The following is a 17923-nucleotide window of genomic DNA, read 5'->3' on the forward strand; positions in this document are numbered from 1 at the left end:
CTGAGGGTGCTGTATTTGACACTTCATGGACCTAACAGCTAATTGAGAAAAGACTGAATAATTGATTATGAACATAATGTGTAGTTGCTCCTTGAACATCCACCATGATGCACATCCTTTCCAGCTCGAACCTTTTGTCTGGCCAATCGGTACAAGTCCTTTTCTCAAAATTGCTTCCCCTCCATCCACTGCCTTGGTCATCAGATAGAATAGTATAAAATGTTTTTAAAGTAGAACTGATCAGGAAATGGTTTAAAATACTTTGTTCGTAGTATGAAAGACATAATTATGTTGTGCTTGTGTTTGTTGTCCATCCCAGTTCAGATATTTGGATTTTGACTGTTCTCAGGACTGGCAAAAAGTTTTCAAGATGTTTTCAGCCCGAGGTTCAAGAGGAGCCTGTTTCAGTGAAATTCTCATGAAGAATTTTCCTGGCCCATCAGAGCGGACTGAATCAGAGAAACAGCCTTCCGTTTCAGATAATTTGAGTGAAAATGGCTTTGGCCGCCAAGTGAGAAACAAGGACAAACACTGTGAGTTTCAGTGAACCAGTACTCAAGTTTTAGAGGAAATCAAAGAGCCATGAGTCTTTTGCATATGAAAGGTGTTTATAAAAAAGGAATTTCATAATTTTTTTTCTTTCATTTTGTCAATAAAGGTCCTGTTATAAAGCAGAGTTTCACTCCTGAGGTGCTGATTAAAAAATACAAGCAAGGCAAGACGCACGCTGTGTCTTTGCTGTATCAGCTGGCCCAGGTTTTGCATTTCCACTTGGAAATGAAGGAGACGGTGACCACAGGTGAACGCTGTGTTTGTGTGTGTGTGCGTTGTTTTTTTTTAGATTTCACACATTGGTGCTGAGCAACTGTAGATGTTTCAGTCTGAATGTGACTGACTCTAGTGGTATCTACAGCCGCTCACTGGTCATCATCATCACAAAGTCTGATAGTTATAAGTACTGTAATGCACATTGTACCTCAGTGTTCTGTGCTACATTTCCCAGCTTTGGTTTGAATGAAATCCTACAGGCTCTCAGCATGTTGATTCCCTTCATTATTAGGTTTATGATCCTACAACAGTGGCTGAAAGAGAAAACAAATGTAAGATACAGAATTAAGAATTTGGTTGTAGTTAATCTGTTTTCATTTCTATTAGGCAACATTAAAGGGTTTTATTTTGCCTTCTGCGTGGTGATTGACGGGGTGAAGTACAAAACCGGAATGGGGATAACTAAAAAGGATGCCCGGCTCAAAGCGGCAGAACTCGCTCTGCAGGACCTGCTGCCCTCTTTGAACACTGGGAAATCTTCCCTTCCTGATGTGTCAGGTTAGTTGACCAATGTGTAATGCATTTCTGCAGCAGACCGGTGGTTCCTCCAATTTTAATGACAGGAGGAATAATCTAAATGTAAATATTGGCTACTAGTGAAATCTAGCCTCGTTTACTTTATTGGGTTCTCTAAAATTATTCGTGTCACAAATTAAAATCTCTTTGAAAGGTGTCTGGCTGTCCTGGCTGTTTAGATAATACATAATTGGCATTTTGATGTTTATTATAATCATTTATGACAAAGGGAGTGTAAACTCATGTCACCGTAAAGCAGGGGTATTCAACTCGTTCCAGAAAGGGCCGAGAGGGTGCAGGTTTTATTTTCAACCACCCACTCCACCAGGTGATTTCACAGATCAACATCACTTTGAGCAGATTGAATCAGTGAATTCACCTGGTGGAGGGGGTGGTTGCAAATAAAACCTGCATCCTTCTTGGCCCTTTCTGGAATGAGTTGAATCCCCCTGCCATAAAGGGTTGTTGACCTGACCTTACATTGTAAACCTAAACCAAGTGAGCATGATTTATTTTCAAGACCCCAGATGCATGTAAAAACTAGGGGTAGAAGAAGATAGTCACTGATCCTGGCTTTGAGCTAAACAAGGAGAGGGGGAAGGATGAGAGGAGGAGGGGGGCTTCACTCATTTTTGTATGAAAACTGTCAACAGTCTATGATGAATACAGAAATTAATGGTTTTCATGGAACTGTTAAAAAATGTACAAACTGTTTATAAATGATCAAATGAGGGGTTACTGAAGAAACTGCGGACCTGCTACTTCTGAAAGCAGCGAAGCAGAGAACCAGTGAATCAGCGGGTCGCAGCGCTGCTTCATTGCTTCAAGCAGAGCCGCTGCAGAAGCAGTGGGTCTGCAGTCAGCGTAGAGAAATGATCATTTTTCTGATACACACCATTAAAAACAGCGACCGCTTCAGCGTGATGTGAACTGAAGGACTGAATCGTTATCGGGAATCGTTATGCAAAAAGGCTGTTGATGTTGGATTGAATCATTTCTTAAAAGGAACCAGTATTCCGATACCCAACCCTACCAAAGATATTCCAGAAAGGGCCAAGAGGGTGCAGGTTTTCTTTGTAACCTCTGACTTCCACATGATTTCACTGACAAATTCATTCCATCAGCCCAAAGTGATGGTAATCAGCGAAATTACCGGCCGGCGTCAGCGGTTGCAAAGAAAACCTGCACCCTCTTGGCCCTTTCTGGAATGACTTTGGACACTACTTGATTACATCAAGGATCGGTTCTGCGCCCTTTCTTTTTTTGCAGTGATGAACAGGTTGACATGTGAGGTCAAAACCAGAAAGATCCGCACTGCCACAGTGTTCCCATGCAAAAAGCTTTATTAATGAAAATGTGACATTTCGGGCAAACTGCCCTTCCTCAGACCCTTCCTGAGGTCAGACAGGAGTCTCCATGGACTCTGCTGTTGGCAGATGACATTGTGATCTATAGTGACAGTAGAGGGCAGGTTGCAATTAGACTGGAGAGCTGGACATCGGCTCTGGAAAGAAGGGGAATGAACGTCAGTCGCAGCAAGATGGAGGTCCCAGGGACGAGGAGAAAGGGAGGTCAAAGAAGAGGTGGTTGGTGTGACAGGAAGATGCAGAGGACAAGGCGAGATGGAGTCAGATAATCTGTTATGCTTCCCAAGGGGAGCAGCTGAAAAATGAACATAAAAACACAAATTATTAAACTATTATCTGAAATGGCCAAGTGTACAAAATAGTCACACAAAATGTAAATCTCATAAATCTGTAACTACTATATACTGGCGTGCAGGTTTCTGTGCTGTGGGCAGCTTATTGGTGGGATTTATATCATTGTGAACCATTTTGAGCAAAGTTCCATCTGATTTTCATTGGGAGTCTAGCATCCTGGTACAAATTCATATTTTGTAAGCTAGCTCATATGCTGTACCTAATGAACTCCTTTGACTGTTTCATTCCTGTCCATAGAAATGCCTCCTCCACTACCAGTCAAAGAAAATCCCTCCAGCTCCGAAACCATTCCAAGTCTACCTGTACATCGTAGCGTAGGAGGTAATTTATTTATTTTCTTTCTTTCTTATTAACTGAGATGGTTCATGTTCCTGTCACGACTAAGGGTTGGGGGGAAGGGGGTGGTGTTCATTCTAAATAATGGCTAATTGGCTTGAAAGAGTCTGTGACAGGTTGAAGACGCCAGCTGTCACCCAGTCAACAAATGTGATCTTGATTAACTCTGTAGTGTCAGAAATATGATGCATGTTAAGTCATTGTCTTTGCCAGTGACTATAATGATTTTTATGTACATCAAAACTTCTGCTCTGGAATGTGAATTGCAGTACCTTTTTCAGATCAGTATATAGGGAAAGCTCATCACACGTCTAGACAGTGCCATCTTATTATGGCCATAGATCATAATGCAGTATTTTTTTTCACTTTTTTTTTTCTTTTTTTTTCCAAAATGGAAGTTGTGGGACCAGCTAAACAAGTTTAAAAAATGTGATTAATAGTCTGGAAAATATGGTACTGTCAGAACAGAAACAGGAAAGAAACAGCGAACAATATTGTCAAATTGCAGAAATCCAGATGAATACAGACTTCGGCAAATCAAATTGAAATAAATTGAAATTACCTGTAGATGTTAAATATCAAGTATGACTGTAGCATGAACCATTTTTCTGTCACTGGCTGCATAATTTTTTCCATATGTGCATTAATGTGAATGAGTAAATCTTGTCTTGATTCAGTTTTATTTATTTTTTTACATTCAAGAACCAATGAAAGTTGAAAGGTTGCGCACCCCCCCCCTTTTGTCCCCCCAGAAAGGTCAAATTCAGGGATCCTACCGATTCCTCAAGCTGTGCGTGATCAGCTTTCTAAACTGATGAACAGCCACTTGGAGTTTTCTGTCTGTACAGGCACCACAGCAGCGTTCATCCTTCAGACATGTAAGCTTGCGCCCTCTCGGGGAGAGCTTTGTGGTCGATAATATTCTGAAGTGTGGCTTTGTGAGAAAGTGCTGTAATTTTATGTTTGAGGTTTATTTGTAAATTAAATGTGACTTCAGTTGCTGGTTGAGCAAAACGTGTTCTGGGAATTCATTTTTTCTTTTTCTGCTGCTTGTCTGGGTTGCAGTGACAGCAGGGTAAGCAGCTCATCCCGTACTTCCCTATCCTCTGCCAAGTTCTATAACTCTTTCTGGGGTATTGCCAAACAAGCTGTGAGATGTAATCCCTCGAACATATCCTGGGCCTTCCCTGGGGCACCTTCTCAGTTGGACGTGCCTGGAAGACCTCCTGAGGGAGGTGACAAGGGGGCATTCTCACCAGATAACCAAACCACCTCAGCTAGTACCTTCCAATGCAAAGGAGTCCCTCCCAGATATTCAAGCTTCTCATCCTGTCCCTGAGCGGAAGCCCAGATTCTCAATGTAGGAACTTCATTTCTGCCACTTGTATCCACAATCGTGTTCTTTTGGTCTGTACCCAAAGTTCATGATTAAAGAGTGGGACAGGAGTGTAAGTTGACTGGTAAATCGTGAGCCTTGTCTTCTGGTTCAGGTCTTTCTTCACCATGATGGTGTGGTACAGTAGCCACAGGATCTTAGTTGCAGCCCCATCCATCTCTCAAGCTCACGCTTCATCTTACCCCCAGGTGTGAACAAGACCCCTAGATACTTACTCCTCCACTTGCGGCAAAAATGGTCGCCCTGATCCAGAGGGGACAATCTGCCATTTTCCGACAGAGGATCATGATCTCAGATCAAGCATGCCCCAAGATGTAATTCTGAGATCACTAAACTGGACACCCATCAGTCCCTGACCGTGACTTGAAATCCTGTGCATGAAAGTCATGGCTGAATAATAGTATTGTCATATTATTTATCATGTGTTTCCTGAAAAAGCAGACTGGTGTGTGCATGTGAGAAGGGAAAATGTAAGCTCATTTATATGAGAAATCATTTTTCTTTTCTGTGTGTCTCAGCTCCTAATGTCCTGTTGGTCAGAAATCTTAGGTGCTCTCGAACTTCAGTAGACCAGGACCCACCTGCTTCAATCTACTCTCTTGGACTTTAATATTCATATTTAATAGCTAAGTACATGTGCTGCATTTAACTGTGCACTCAAACTTGCCTTTCTACTCTCTAGCCAGCAGATACCAGGTGGTCGCTTTTGGTACTGGAGACTTCAATGCCAAGGAGAATGCCTCGCCAAATGGACGAATCATTCATGACTCCCATGCGGTGGTAACTGCCAGGAGATCACTGTTGAGGTCAGTCAAAACATGATCCTGACAACACTAGCTCTTGTAAAATTACATTTTACGAGAGAGTTTGTTTTTTAAGTGAGAGAAAGAAAAATAAACAAACAAAAAAGAAAACCTTGTTAAATTCACTTTTCAATTTTACACCAGTAAAATTGAAAAGTGAATTTATTCTGCTCTTGCAGGAAACTTGTTTTTTGAACTCTGTGTGCGAACATGAGTTTGGATCACAGAGAGCAGCATCTCACAAACCTTAGGGCCCTTTCACACATAGCACAATTGAAGCCGACTAGCGCACGAAGGAGGAATTGCATGCCATTCATCAAAACTCGGAGCCACCTCAAACACCTTGTACATCTGACGCCACAAGCATTACTGCACACAAACTGTCAAAAGGCAGTGAATGCCCTGCACGTTCTCATTCAATCCCCCTCTCAGCAGGTGTCGGGCAAATTCCCGGTGCCACACACAAACATCTAACATCGCTCGCTGGACACTTTGAAAAAGCCGGGCTATTCTTGCTCCTGCTACAATAGTAGACAGCAGGCGACCACATTCAACGTATCTGTGAAAAGTGGCTAAGTGCAACATGAGTGTGGCGTCACCTAGCAACACACATGGGTGTAACTGTGCCGACCTCCCCCCTCCAACACACACACACAGCATGAATCCAACATTGTCCCAGAGTCTGTTCGCTGTCCAGAGCAGTGTGCTGCTGGACCAGCTGATTGCTGTGTCCTGCAGCTCAGCTGGAGTACATGTAGTGTGTGGGTGTGTGGGCACTCACGCCCTCATGAGGACTGGCCAGCATCTGAGCACGTAGCATAGTGTGAAGCCGGCCCGGCTGGCTGATGTCACTTCCACCACGTAAATTGTAGTTTACATGACAGAGTGGAATTTAAATAAAACAAATAAGGGTGATGGCATGAACTCATTCTTGTGTGATTGCTTTGCTCATATGCTTTTCTGTAGACATACAGCGCATGTCAGCTGACCGCCAACTGACTGACAGCTGGGCGTGACCGTGCATGCAAGGTGTTACATTACAAACACAAACATCAGACAGATGCAGGACAAACACATAACAATATATACATAAATTAAAAATCACAGAACAAAGCAACAGAGAGTGAGCCTTTTTGTTCTGTTCTGACAGAGGTGGGTGTGTCCCCCTGTGATGAGCTGGTCAGATATCTGTGCTCGCAAGTCATAGCTGGGGAGCAGCTGTACTGGCTTGTAGGATAGGACCTCACATAACTGTGCTGTGAGGTGCGGATGTCGGCATGCTGTCCTCACGTGGGAATAAATTAAAACATACTGCTTCAGCTGACCAGTGCATCAGCGCACCGCTACACTGGTGAATATTGTGCCATGCAGGAAATCAACCCACAGGATGCCCCCACGAGGCACATATCACTGTGGGATTTCCTCACATTGTAATAATTAAAACACATATCACATTTGCAGCGGATCACCGCGTGATAGACACTCCATGTCGGCTGATGTGTTCACGACGCAAGAGCCCGGCTCTTTATGTGACGGGAGCCTGCTCTTCATGAAAAAGCGCATCAGGTAATTCATGTAAAACATGAAAGGGAGAACAGTAATCCACATCATTTCATTAATTCCTGGTGTACGTCTAGGCAGAGGCTAAATCTGCTCTTTTGGACTTGTGAGGCTGAACGAAGTTGGACGAAAGTCAAATGAAACGTTGACATTACAAAAACAAAGCAAGTGAAAAGAAACCCTCTAGAGCTAAAGCAAAACGAAATATGGGAATTGAGGTTGTCGGCGGTGTTCAAAAGTTTCAAAATTCGAAGTGTCAGCTGCAGGGCCGAAGCTGAACAAAGGTTAAACAATGCCTCAGAAGGTCCAGATTTCTTGTTTCATTTGGGCTTCGTTGTCCTTCATTAGTGCTGTGTGACTGGGGCAGGGTTCTCCCCAGAAAATGGAACAACGGCGTTGCACCATTATACTGTTAGGACAGCGCCATTGTACTGCGCCGTGCTGTCAGATACATTTTTTAATGCAGTCAGGCTGCTTGTGCTGAACGGAGTCAGACTGCTGCCTGCTCGTTCCTCCCCTGCCGGCAGCTAGCAGAGCAGAGTCACAGTGCTGCAGCTCAGAGAGTGAAAGAACAAAAACTCTAAGTCTTCCAACAAAAAGAGCTACTCCTGCCTGCGTAGCTAGTGACACATTAAGGTTTTATTTTACAGATGAAAGCCTTCATGTTTCCTAAGTTTGCACAAATAAGGGGCAAAGACGGTATGAGAGCAACGAGTCTCTCGTTCCCTCACAGAGAGAGGGAGGAGGGAACGTGTTAACTGCAGACGCTACACACTGTAAAAAGCAGCAAAGCAATTTTAATCAACCATCATCTTCACCACACAGCCTCAGTGAAACAGTAAAGTGTGAAAAAAAGTTTTTTATGCAGGATTTCATCATTAAAAGAGCAGAATTACTTCTTGCAGAACTTTTTTTTTCTTTTTATTGTTGTTGTTTATGCACCAATGACACCAGATCAAATTATTTGTATGTGAGAACTTACTTTGCAATAAATTTTATTCTGATTTGGCTATCAAATCAGTCCAGGTTTAGCTCTTGTTCAAACAAGACAATTAGGGGTTACATTGTTTTTAAAAAGTATGCAGTCCCACTTAGAAATGTTAAAAAGAAAAAACTAAACTGTCAGCGTGACAGAAAAACTGCCTGTTTTACTGGATTAAAGGTACAGAGTGTCATTTTTGAAGAGGAGCGCAAATGTTATGTCCATCAAACATTAATGTGTTTTTAAACTTTCCAATGTTATTTATTTTATTAGACAGTTACATGCAAAAGAACTTTGATATTATAATATACTGTCATTTTTTTCTATTATTCTTGCTTTCAATGCATCTGAAACCAGTCAAAATGACTCGCAACGCGCACCGCCTCGGGCGAAAATTGCCAACAGCACCGCTATACTAAAAATTTCTGGGGAGAACCCTGCTGGGGCTTATGTTTGATATATTTTGTAAAAGTTAACAAGAAATAACCATTTCTATGTCTAAAAACATTGTATTTGAAACCAGATAACACAGCTGACGTGATTTACAAGACATCTTACGGCTGTTAGCATGCACGCCCGATGTACACACATCGCACAAAGTCAAACGGTAGCTTCCGGTAAATTCAAAACCTCTTGGATGCGCACACGCACGTCTTGCTGCAGTCTGTTAAAAGCAAAAAGAAATAAAATGAGCTGTAATTTTGTAGCACGTTTCACAAATAAACTGACATTATGATGCTTGGATTTCAGTAGAAATTTCCAACTTTAAATATGGAGGAAAGGTTTTATGCTTTTTCGTGGTATAGCTTGTATAGGTTAGAGTGGTGTGCTTGTGACTGGAAGATTTGTTGTTCACAAAGGTGCCTTTGACCATGGTCCTTAATCCCCAAGTGGCTCCCACTGTGCAGTTGAGCACCTTGCATGGGACCGTGCAGACATCAATGTGTGAATGTGAGGCACCGTTGAATAGATTACGACTCTGCATTAGACGGAAACACGCTAATCTGTCAATAGACTGTTGAAAAATAGCAACCACAGGAAGAAAAGAGTAAAACATCCAACTAAATGTTGATGTTTAGCACAATAACGTGAGAAAGTTAGTTGTAATTAACAGCATGTTTTTTATATGTTGTGGAAATGAATTTATGCATATTTTCAGGTTTCTGTACCGCCACCTGTTGATGTTCTTCAGTGAAACGGCCAGTCTGAAAGAGAAGTCTATCTTCCAGCAGAACAGCAATAACACCCTGCTGAGCCTGAAAAGTGATGTCACTCTCCACCTTTACGTGAACCAGCTGCCCAAAGGTGCTGCACAGATCCCCTCCAACCTGTAAGTTTCTAATGAGCTGCACGAGAGGACAAAAAAAATTCTGTAAAGTTCTGGCTGTGTCTGCCTCTTCAGTAATGGATTGTTTTGTTTTGTTTGTTTTATTTTTCTGTAAAAATTAATCTGTTGGTAGAGATTTTGTAGTTTTTATATAAGCTTTTGATAACGCCATCTTTCACCGAATTAAATATTTGTTCTATTGAAAGAATGAAACAGTCATTTGTTTTATGTAACAGCTAAAATAGATCCTTGTCATTTGCTATTTTATTAATTTATAAACAACAGAAAAGGGACTTAATTTGCTGTTCCATTGGTGCGTTGATGTCAACAGTCCAACATGAACTTTAAATTGAAGTCCAAAATTGTTCTCATTCAACTTAGAAAAACAGTTAGATAGTTCAAAATGAATTGCAACGATGTAGTCTATGATTTCCTGCACTGACTTTGTGTACGTCCAAAAAACAAACAAAAAAAGACTTAGTGTAGTTCCTCAGTCCAGCAGAAAATCACGTCAGAAATTTATCCAGCCTTTCATCCTAACAGCTCTTCCTGCCTCCAGATGGCTTGGAGTGTAGTGGATTTTGTGTGTGTGTGTGTTGTGTGTGGTGTGTGTGTGTGTGGTGTGTGTGTGTGTGTGTGTGGTGTGTGTGTGTTAGCAGAATTAGCAGCATCAATTAGTTGTTTCAAATCATCATCCGCCAGCAAAACAAACTCCGCCATGTTTAGCTAAACGCCCGACCGCGATGGTTGGGGTGTGCAATAGCACATTTCATATAGCACCAAAATTGCATGCTGAAAAGAATTATTGCACAGTAAATGAAACACAACAACAAATGATATGAATAATCCATGTCACATGACATACCACCCACCAATCAAATGACAAGGATCCACTCGCTGTTATATAAAACTAAATGGAACACAAACAGTGGAGGATGCATTGTAAGTGTCAGGTAAGTCTTTCACACCTGCTTGGCATGTTTTAAAAGTAACGTCTTTTTTTAGTAATGGCTAACAGCAATACAAATTCTACCCAAATTTCTTCTCAGGCGTCTCAACCCACTCTCCATTTCAGCTTGGCAAGTTAACAATGAGATCAGCCTACACCTCTCAGTGGCAGGCAAGGTGCTGTTTTTTTTTTTTTACGTTTAATTTTGACATTTGTAAAAAAAAAAAAAAAAAAGATACTTTCGAACTGTGTTGGAAATGTTTTGGGTGACCAGAAATAATATATATATATTTTTTTATTATTTATTTCTAAACAGGTCTATTCAGTTTTTTCATCCACCTTTGAGCTGTCTGCTAATAAGCTGGTCAGCATGTCCACCACTGACAAGATCACCCAGTGGCAAGTGCTGGGATACCAGGGCGCCTTGCTCAGCCACTTTATCGAGCCCATATATGTCCACAGCATCCTTATTGGTAAATTAGCTTTTTAAGTCCTGCTTTATAGGCTACGCTTATCCAGATTTTATATAGGTAAACATTCTGCTCATCTTGTTCTTCCTGACCATTTTGGCAGTGACACCAAAAGCCTTGAGCAGATGATATCACAGATCAGATAGTGCATCCTAACTTCTGCTAAGGATCCACATAACTGTGAAAATTCAGCGGATCCGCGGAATTCCGTGGATTTCATCATGGAGAGGGGTGCGGGAGTGTCAGTGTTGTACTCTTTAATTGTGATCGTTACTGAGTTTTTAAAATGTTTATCGCAAAGCATTCTCTTTTTTTACGACATCATGCAAGTTTTATAAGTCCGTGGACACTGATCTGTGTGTTACAGATACAAATCAGTTTCCTCGGATCCGCAGAGTTTCGAGGAAAATAAATGCCACTCAAAGCCTGGCTGTTACGACAGTTGTCGTAAAGCGGGACTGGTTGGTTGCTGCGGTGACGCTGTGTGGCTCCTGTGTGAAGCAAGCTGAACGAAGCATGTGGACATCGCAAACTTTTAGAACTTTCAAGTTTTTAAAAGAAGAATTTTGCAGCATGTCTGTCACGGAGCGACATCAGACAGAGCAAAGATGGCGAGAAAGACGTTTTGAAAAAGTCTGATAAGGACAAGAATCCGTGGAATTGTTGCTGGCTTCATCAACACACCTGAAAGATAAACGGGAAAAGCGAACTGGTAAGAATTTTTTTCTCTCTCTGGAAAATAAACATTGTGCTGTTCAAACAGGATTTCAGAAAAGATGATGTGCCTTTTTTCTTTCATTAATCTAGACTTTCTTTGAAAAAAATACATTGTGGCTTTGAATGAATTTAGGCTACATGAATTTACACAACAATGTAAATTAGTTTTTATTAATGTAGACTTTTTTCATGGGAAAAAAGACGTGGCTTTGAGTGGATTTACAGGAATTTACACAAGAATGTATGGCTTTTTATTATTAGGTATGTTATTGATATTTTACCCTGATTTTTTTTTTTTTTTAAATATTCTGCAATCTTTAGCTGTGGTTTTAGACATGCTTTAACAGTCTTTTCAGTCTTCATGAATTTCATGTAGTTTAATTGTTCTGAGTTAATGCATAATTTGGTTTACAATTAAAAGGAAAATCATTCCAGGTCCTACTTCCATGTCATATTCTGTTATGAAAGGTTGAATCGGGGATCATTTAAATATGCACTAATTTTGAGATTTGTTGTTCCAGGAGATGTTTAAAATGTATCAGTAGATGAAAATTTAATTTGGTTTCTGGGCCCCACAAGGCCCTAGACCCCCTGCGAATTTTCCTCGGATTTCACAATTTTCATTTCACAGCCCTGACATAAGGATGCCATTTAATATCATTTATACTAAATACCATTTATTATCAGTACTGTGATCTTGTTAAAATTATCAGTAAATATCTGGTGGGTATTACAATATGTAGTATATATTTATTGAAACTAAAGAACATCTTTAAGTGATGAAAAATAAATCAGTCAAGTTGTGACTTCTTACAGGTTTTATTCACATTTGCCTGTTTTTAGAGCTGGAAACACAAAAACACCCAGAAAAAATATGAAGAGAAATTTTGTATAAAGTATGAAAAATAACAGAAATATTGCTTTATGTTCATAAATCTGTGGCCAGCTTTCCTTTAGGGCGCGGTCACACAGCACACGGCGTTAGTAAAAGGAAAAAAGTCACAAATTGCCGAGAAAAGTCGGCGAATGAGCCTGCGAGTGCAGAGTGCATAAAAGACTGAAACAAAACTGAAATTAACAAAAGAAAAATGAAGCGAACAGTGACCTTGATGCCTATAAACAAAATCAAAACGAAACACCAGTGTATGATCATTTCTGCAGCGAGTCTGTGGACAGCACAGATTCACAGAATGTGGTTTTTACACATTTTTTGTTGCAGTATTACTGTAAACTGTCTTTATGGCAGTGAGATGTGTAACATGCTAACTGATCAATTTGTTAGGTTTTTGTTAAAATTTGAATGTTTGTTCTGCTGGTTGACACTGCTGAAAATTTCTCCATATTTGTACTTTGCATGTATCACATTTCATGTTATTGTTGTTACTGTCATCATCATTAATTTGTGTATGCTCACTTGCATTTCTGAACCAAGTTGTCATTTGATTGTAATTGCTTGTTGTCTCTGTATACAAAGTAGGTGTTGATACATTTTGTTGGAGGATTTGCAGACACTGTTGACAGATGTTTTGACTGCATCTTTCAGGTGACTCTGCTTGCAGTGACATAAGAGGCATGGAACTCTCTGTGAGTCAGCGTGTAGAAGGGATTACCTCCCAGCTACCTATGCACTACTGCATGGCGCGGCCACTTATTAGTGTGGTGCCCTCTGTGGCAGCGGGCAGCACCAGCAGTGGCCATCTGAACTATGGCATCAACTGGAGTGAAGGAGACTGCTCCCTGGAGATTGTGGACGGTCTGGAGGGCAAGACGGTTGAAGAGTAAGGCTGAGTTTTGAGGAAGCGCTCAGTAAATAGGAAGCTTCGTTGCCAGTTCACTTTATTTTTCTGAGAAATACAGCAATTTGAATTGATATTTTATTGGTGCTCATGTCAAAACTATTGCACTTTCCACTGTTTTGCTAGCTTTGTCTGTGATGACATCACCACCACATTGCTTCTTATCTTAGATCACCCTTTAAGAGCGGTTCTGCTCTGGCGAGCCGTCTGTGCAAAGCGGCAATGCTTCACCGCTTCAAGTTGGTGGCAAAAGAGGCCCAGAGGCAGGATCTCCTCACCACAAGCTGCTACAGAGAAGCCAAGGTAACCTCATCACCTCCTCCGTATGAATCTGAATGCCATTCTGTTGCAGCAAAGGACAAGTTTGTTTCTTTGCAACCTTAAGAGTTTTGATTTCAGCTCATTAACATAATTTAGTTTTCTAGATGTCAAGATGGTGCAGTTGTCTGCCTTAATGGTTGCTCCCAGGACTCAAGGAGGTTACATGATGTAAATGCATCATCGGCATTTTCTCCCAGACTTGATCATCTGTAGCAGTTGCATCTTATGAGACAGGCATGTGGGAATTTCCCAGATTTCTGTGGATTGTGTGATTAAAAATGCCTGTCTCTCATGATTCATGCAAATCCTTTGACGTGTGGCAGGCAGTGTAGGTATTTCATGGCAGCCATCACAGCTCCACACTGGCCATAATGCCCAGAAAAATTATTTTGCACCTATGGCGGCCATGACCTTTTGTGTTCCAAGTTCAGTTTCCAGCTTATTTGAGATTTAAAGCTGAAACTATAGCTTTGAAGAGTGCTCAAAGCTCCTTGCAGGAGTTAAAAACAAACCGTTTGCTGACCATAGGTTATGGCTTAAAGTTCTCTGTCACCACGACGGATTTCCGTCATTTGGAAAATTTAACCACACATACGCGTGTGCACGTGGTGTCATGTGTGTTTTGGGGCTGAAATATGATAGTCTCACTGTCAAAGCAACATCCCATTCCGCGCTAATCAAAGCTGCAATGTCTGCGTGGATGGCGCTGCACTGAGGAGGAAGGGATAGTGAATTTTCCTTCCTCTCCATTCTGTTTACAGCTTGCCATGAGCCACGGTCTTTCTCCTCCCTGTCTTTGTGAAAACATTGGCAGAGACTCCCCAAGTAGAGCGGGGTGTGGCTTTGCTTTGAATCAATGAAGCATTGATCCAACTCACTGCTTCGATGCTTTGTAGTATTATTTCGCTTTATCTTAATTTCCCCCCGCTAAAACCTGAAAGAGTATATGTCTGTAATATTTACCTTTTTTATATTAAACCAACCTGTTATGATCTTCTAAAACAGTTGATAGATGTATTTTATAACTTAAAAACGGGACCGATGCTAACACGTTAGCATGTCTATGGTGTTTTCAGTGTTAAGGTTCGCGTCTCAGCACAGTTTGTGTGCATTTGTTTTCTGTATAATAATTAATGGCTTAGCGTTTGTTGTCGTAAAAGAGTCAAATGTATTACGAATTGTAATTTTGTTATTTATATATTAATAATAATAATAGCAATAACAACAAAAGTAATAACTAATAATGCTACAATACAATTTTAGAGAAACAGACAAAAAGAACCTGATAAAACAAAACACAACAGAAAAGGTAAAACCAACTAACAATGAACATAAATATACTCAACAAAAATATAAACGCAACACTTTTGGTTTTGCTCCCATTTTGTATGAGATTAACTCAACGATCTAAAACTTTAGAGCATTTGCCCAATCAAATCGGTTACGACGACGAACTGGAGTCAGGTGGAGACCCCGATGAGGACGACGAGCATGCAGATGAGCTTCCCTGAGACAGTTTCTGACAGTTTGTGCAGAAATTCTTTGGTTATGCAAACCGATTGTTCCAGCAGCTGTCCGAGTGGCTGGTCTCAGATGATCTTGGAATCTAAACATGCTGGATGTGGAGGTCCTGGGCTGGTGTGGTTACACGTGGTCTGCGGTTGTGAGGCTGGTTGGATGTACTGCCAAATTCTCTGAAACACCTTTGGAGACGGCTTATGGTAGAGAAATGAACATTCAATACACGAGCAACAGTTCTGGTTGACATTCCTGCTGTCAGCATGCCAATTGCACGCTCCTTCAAATCTTGCGATATCTGTGGCATTGTGCTGTGTGATAAAACTGCACCTTTCAGAGTGGCCTTTTATTGTGGGCAGTCTAAGGCACACCTGTGCACTAATCATGGTGTCTAATCAGCATATTGGTATGGCACACCTGTGAGGTGGGATGGATTATCTCAACAAAGGAGAAGTGCTCACTATCACAGATTTAGACTGGTTTGTGAACAATATTTGAGAGAAATGGTAATATTGTGTATGTGGAAAAAGTTTTAGATCTTTGAGTTCATCTCATACAAAATGGGAGCAAAACCAAAAGTGTTGCATTTATATTTTTGTTGAGTGTAAATAAACATAGAAATAAATAACCGTTAACTGTGAACACCTAGTGACTCCACTTCATCCCTGTTTTATTTAAGTTTAATGACAATTTGTTTCGGTCAAACCACATCTAATCTGTGTTCTTACACAAGAAAAAAATAAAATGCAGTAAACTGCACATTTGTGTCTTTTTTCATGAAAATAACTTATTAAAGATCACATATTAGTCAGGAATTTAAAATACTTTTGTGGACTCTTGCTGTAATATGTTGTCAGTGGTTGAGATAGTTGCTGTAGGCATCTAAAAATGCTCATAATCGGGTGGAACCTGATGGAAATCTCTGTGGTGTGTTGTATGTGCAAAATAAAAAAAAAAACATTACTCCCAGTATGTTTTTCACGAGAATATAACATCATAACTTTATTACAGGCTCAAACGTTGATGTTGCATGACAAAGGCCTTTTAATAACTTACTTCAAGAAGTAATGGCAAAACTCACATGTAAGTAAAAAAAAACAACAAAAAAAAATGATTAATCGATTACTAAAATAATCATTAGTTGCAGCCCTAGTTTGTTTTACGAGTGAGAGCATTTTACCGATTAAATGTGAATACGCCAGTTTTGAGTTTCTCAGTCCGCATGCATTTTCAAAACTGGTGACAGTGTTACTTTGTGCACAGCAGAACAACGTTGTCAGTTGCTTTAGGCCCTAATTGTGTATTTTATTGACTGTACAGTAGAGCCCGACCGATAGGGATTTTTTTTTTAGGCTGATGCCGATAACGATATTTGGATGAAAAAAATGCAGATAATCGATAAATCGGCTGATTTGCAAAGCATTTGGTGCATTCACTGGATTAGAACAAATCAAAATACTACAGAAGATGAAGAATTTTTACTTGACAGTTTGAAGTGAGTTTTCTTTGTTTCAGAGGGCTTCATACCCATTAAAATTCACCAGAATATACAAAAGTTTACTTGCTCTTTTAAAAATTTTCTGGGGGAGCACCCCCAGACCCCGCATAATCAATAGTGTGTTTTTACTTCACACTTTGAAGTGACTTTTATTTGTTTCAGTGGGCTTCATACTCATTAAAATTCGCAAAATTTGACTTGTTCTTTTAAAAACTTTCTGGGCGAGATCCCCCAGACCCCCATAGTTTGAAGTGGGTTTTCTTTGTTTCAGAGGGCTTCATACCCATTAAAATTCACTAGACTATACAAAATTTGACTTGCTCTTTTAAAAAAAAATTCTGTGGGAGATCCCCCAGACCCCATAGTTTGAAGTGAGTTTTCTTCATTTCAGAGGGCTTCATACCCATTAAAATTCACTAGACTATACAAAACTTGACTTGCTCTTTTAAAAAAAAATTCTGGGGGAGATCCCCCAGACCCCCATAGTTTGAAGTGAGTTTTCTTTGTTTCAGAGGACTTCATACTCATTAAAATTCACAAAATTTGACTTGCTCTTTTAAAAGATTTCTGGGGGAGATCCCCCATACCCTCCATAATCAATACTGTGTTTTTACTTCACAGATTGAAGTGAGTTTTATTTGTTTCAGAGTGCTTCATACCTGTTAAAATTCACCAGAATACACAAAATTTGACTTGGTCTTTAAAAAATGTTCTGGGGGGAGCACCCCCGGATCCCCCAGAATCAAGACTACACCCCACCCCTAAAGGTAATTATTTGTAATGTTTTTATTTTAATAGCTTGGTAAACCATTTGCATCTTCATTCATTTTATATAATCAACTGTAAAAGTAAGTCCATGATAGATTTAATGTCTTGTTAATGGATCAGGAGCCCTGCTGTGTGTTCGCACTAACTCAATGACTCGTGCTCAAAACAAGCGTTTTAGGCAGAACGCCAGCTCACAAAAGAGTGATTTCGTAGTCACTAAGAGACAAACACAAAGTTAAAGTAGACCTGCATTGAAATAAATGCAGTCAGATCTTTGGACCAAAAAATGACTTATATTTACACATAAGATCCTTCTGAATGTAGTAAAGTAAATCTGCAAGCCCAGATCTGTCATTCAGCGGAGAAATCTTCATTTAAAAATGAGAAATTTACAGCTAAAATTTAGCCCTCCACAAA

General features: G+C 40.3%; 1 protein-coding gene across 1 annotated transcript in view; it reads left to right on the forward strand.

Annotated features, from left to right (window-relative positions):
• Positions 1–339: 339 nt before the first annotated feature.
• The window catches only part of adad1 (adenosine deaminase domain containing 1 (testis-specific)), a 30196-nt gene continuing 12612 nt past the window's right edge, over positions 340–17923 (forward strand). Inside the window, exons 1-11 of the mRNA XM_034181366.1 lie at positions 340–537; positions 678–799; positions 1156–1326; positions 3303–3386; positions 4154–4279; positions 5480–5603; positions 9302–9472; positions 10519–10594; positions 10735–10891; positions 13149–13383; positions 13572–13704. Coding sequence (XP_034037257.1) covers positions 371–537; positions 678–799; positions 1156–1326; positions 3303–3386; positions 4154–4279; positions 5480–5603; positions 9302–9472; positions 10519–10594; positions 10735–10891; positions 13149–13383; positions 13572–13704 — 1566 coding nt within the window. The 5' untranslated portion in view covers positions 340–370. The remainder of the gene's footprint in view (positions 538–677; positions 800–1155; positions 1327–3302; positions 3387–4153; positions 4280–5479; positions 5604–9301; positions 9473–10518; positions 10595–10734; positions 10892–13148; positions 13384–13571; positions 13705–17923) is intronic.

The sequence above is a fragment of the Thalassophryne amazonica genome, chromosome 11 (genome assembly GCF_902500255.1).
Source record: "Thalassophryne amazonica chromosome 11, fThaAma1.1, whole genome shotgun sequence".
Lineage (NCBI taxonomy): Eukaryota > Metazoa > Chordata > Actinopteri > Batrachoidiformes > Batrachoididae > Thalassophryne > Thalassophryne amazonica.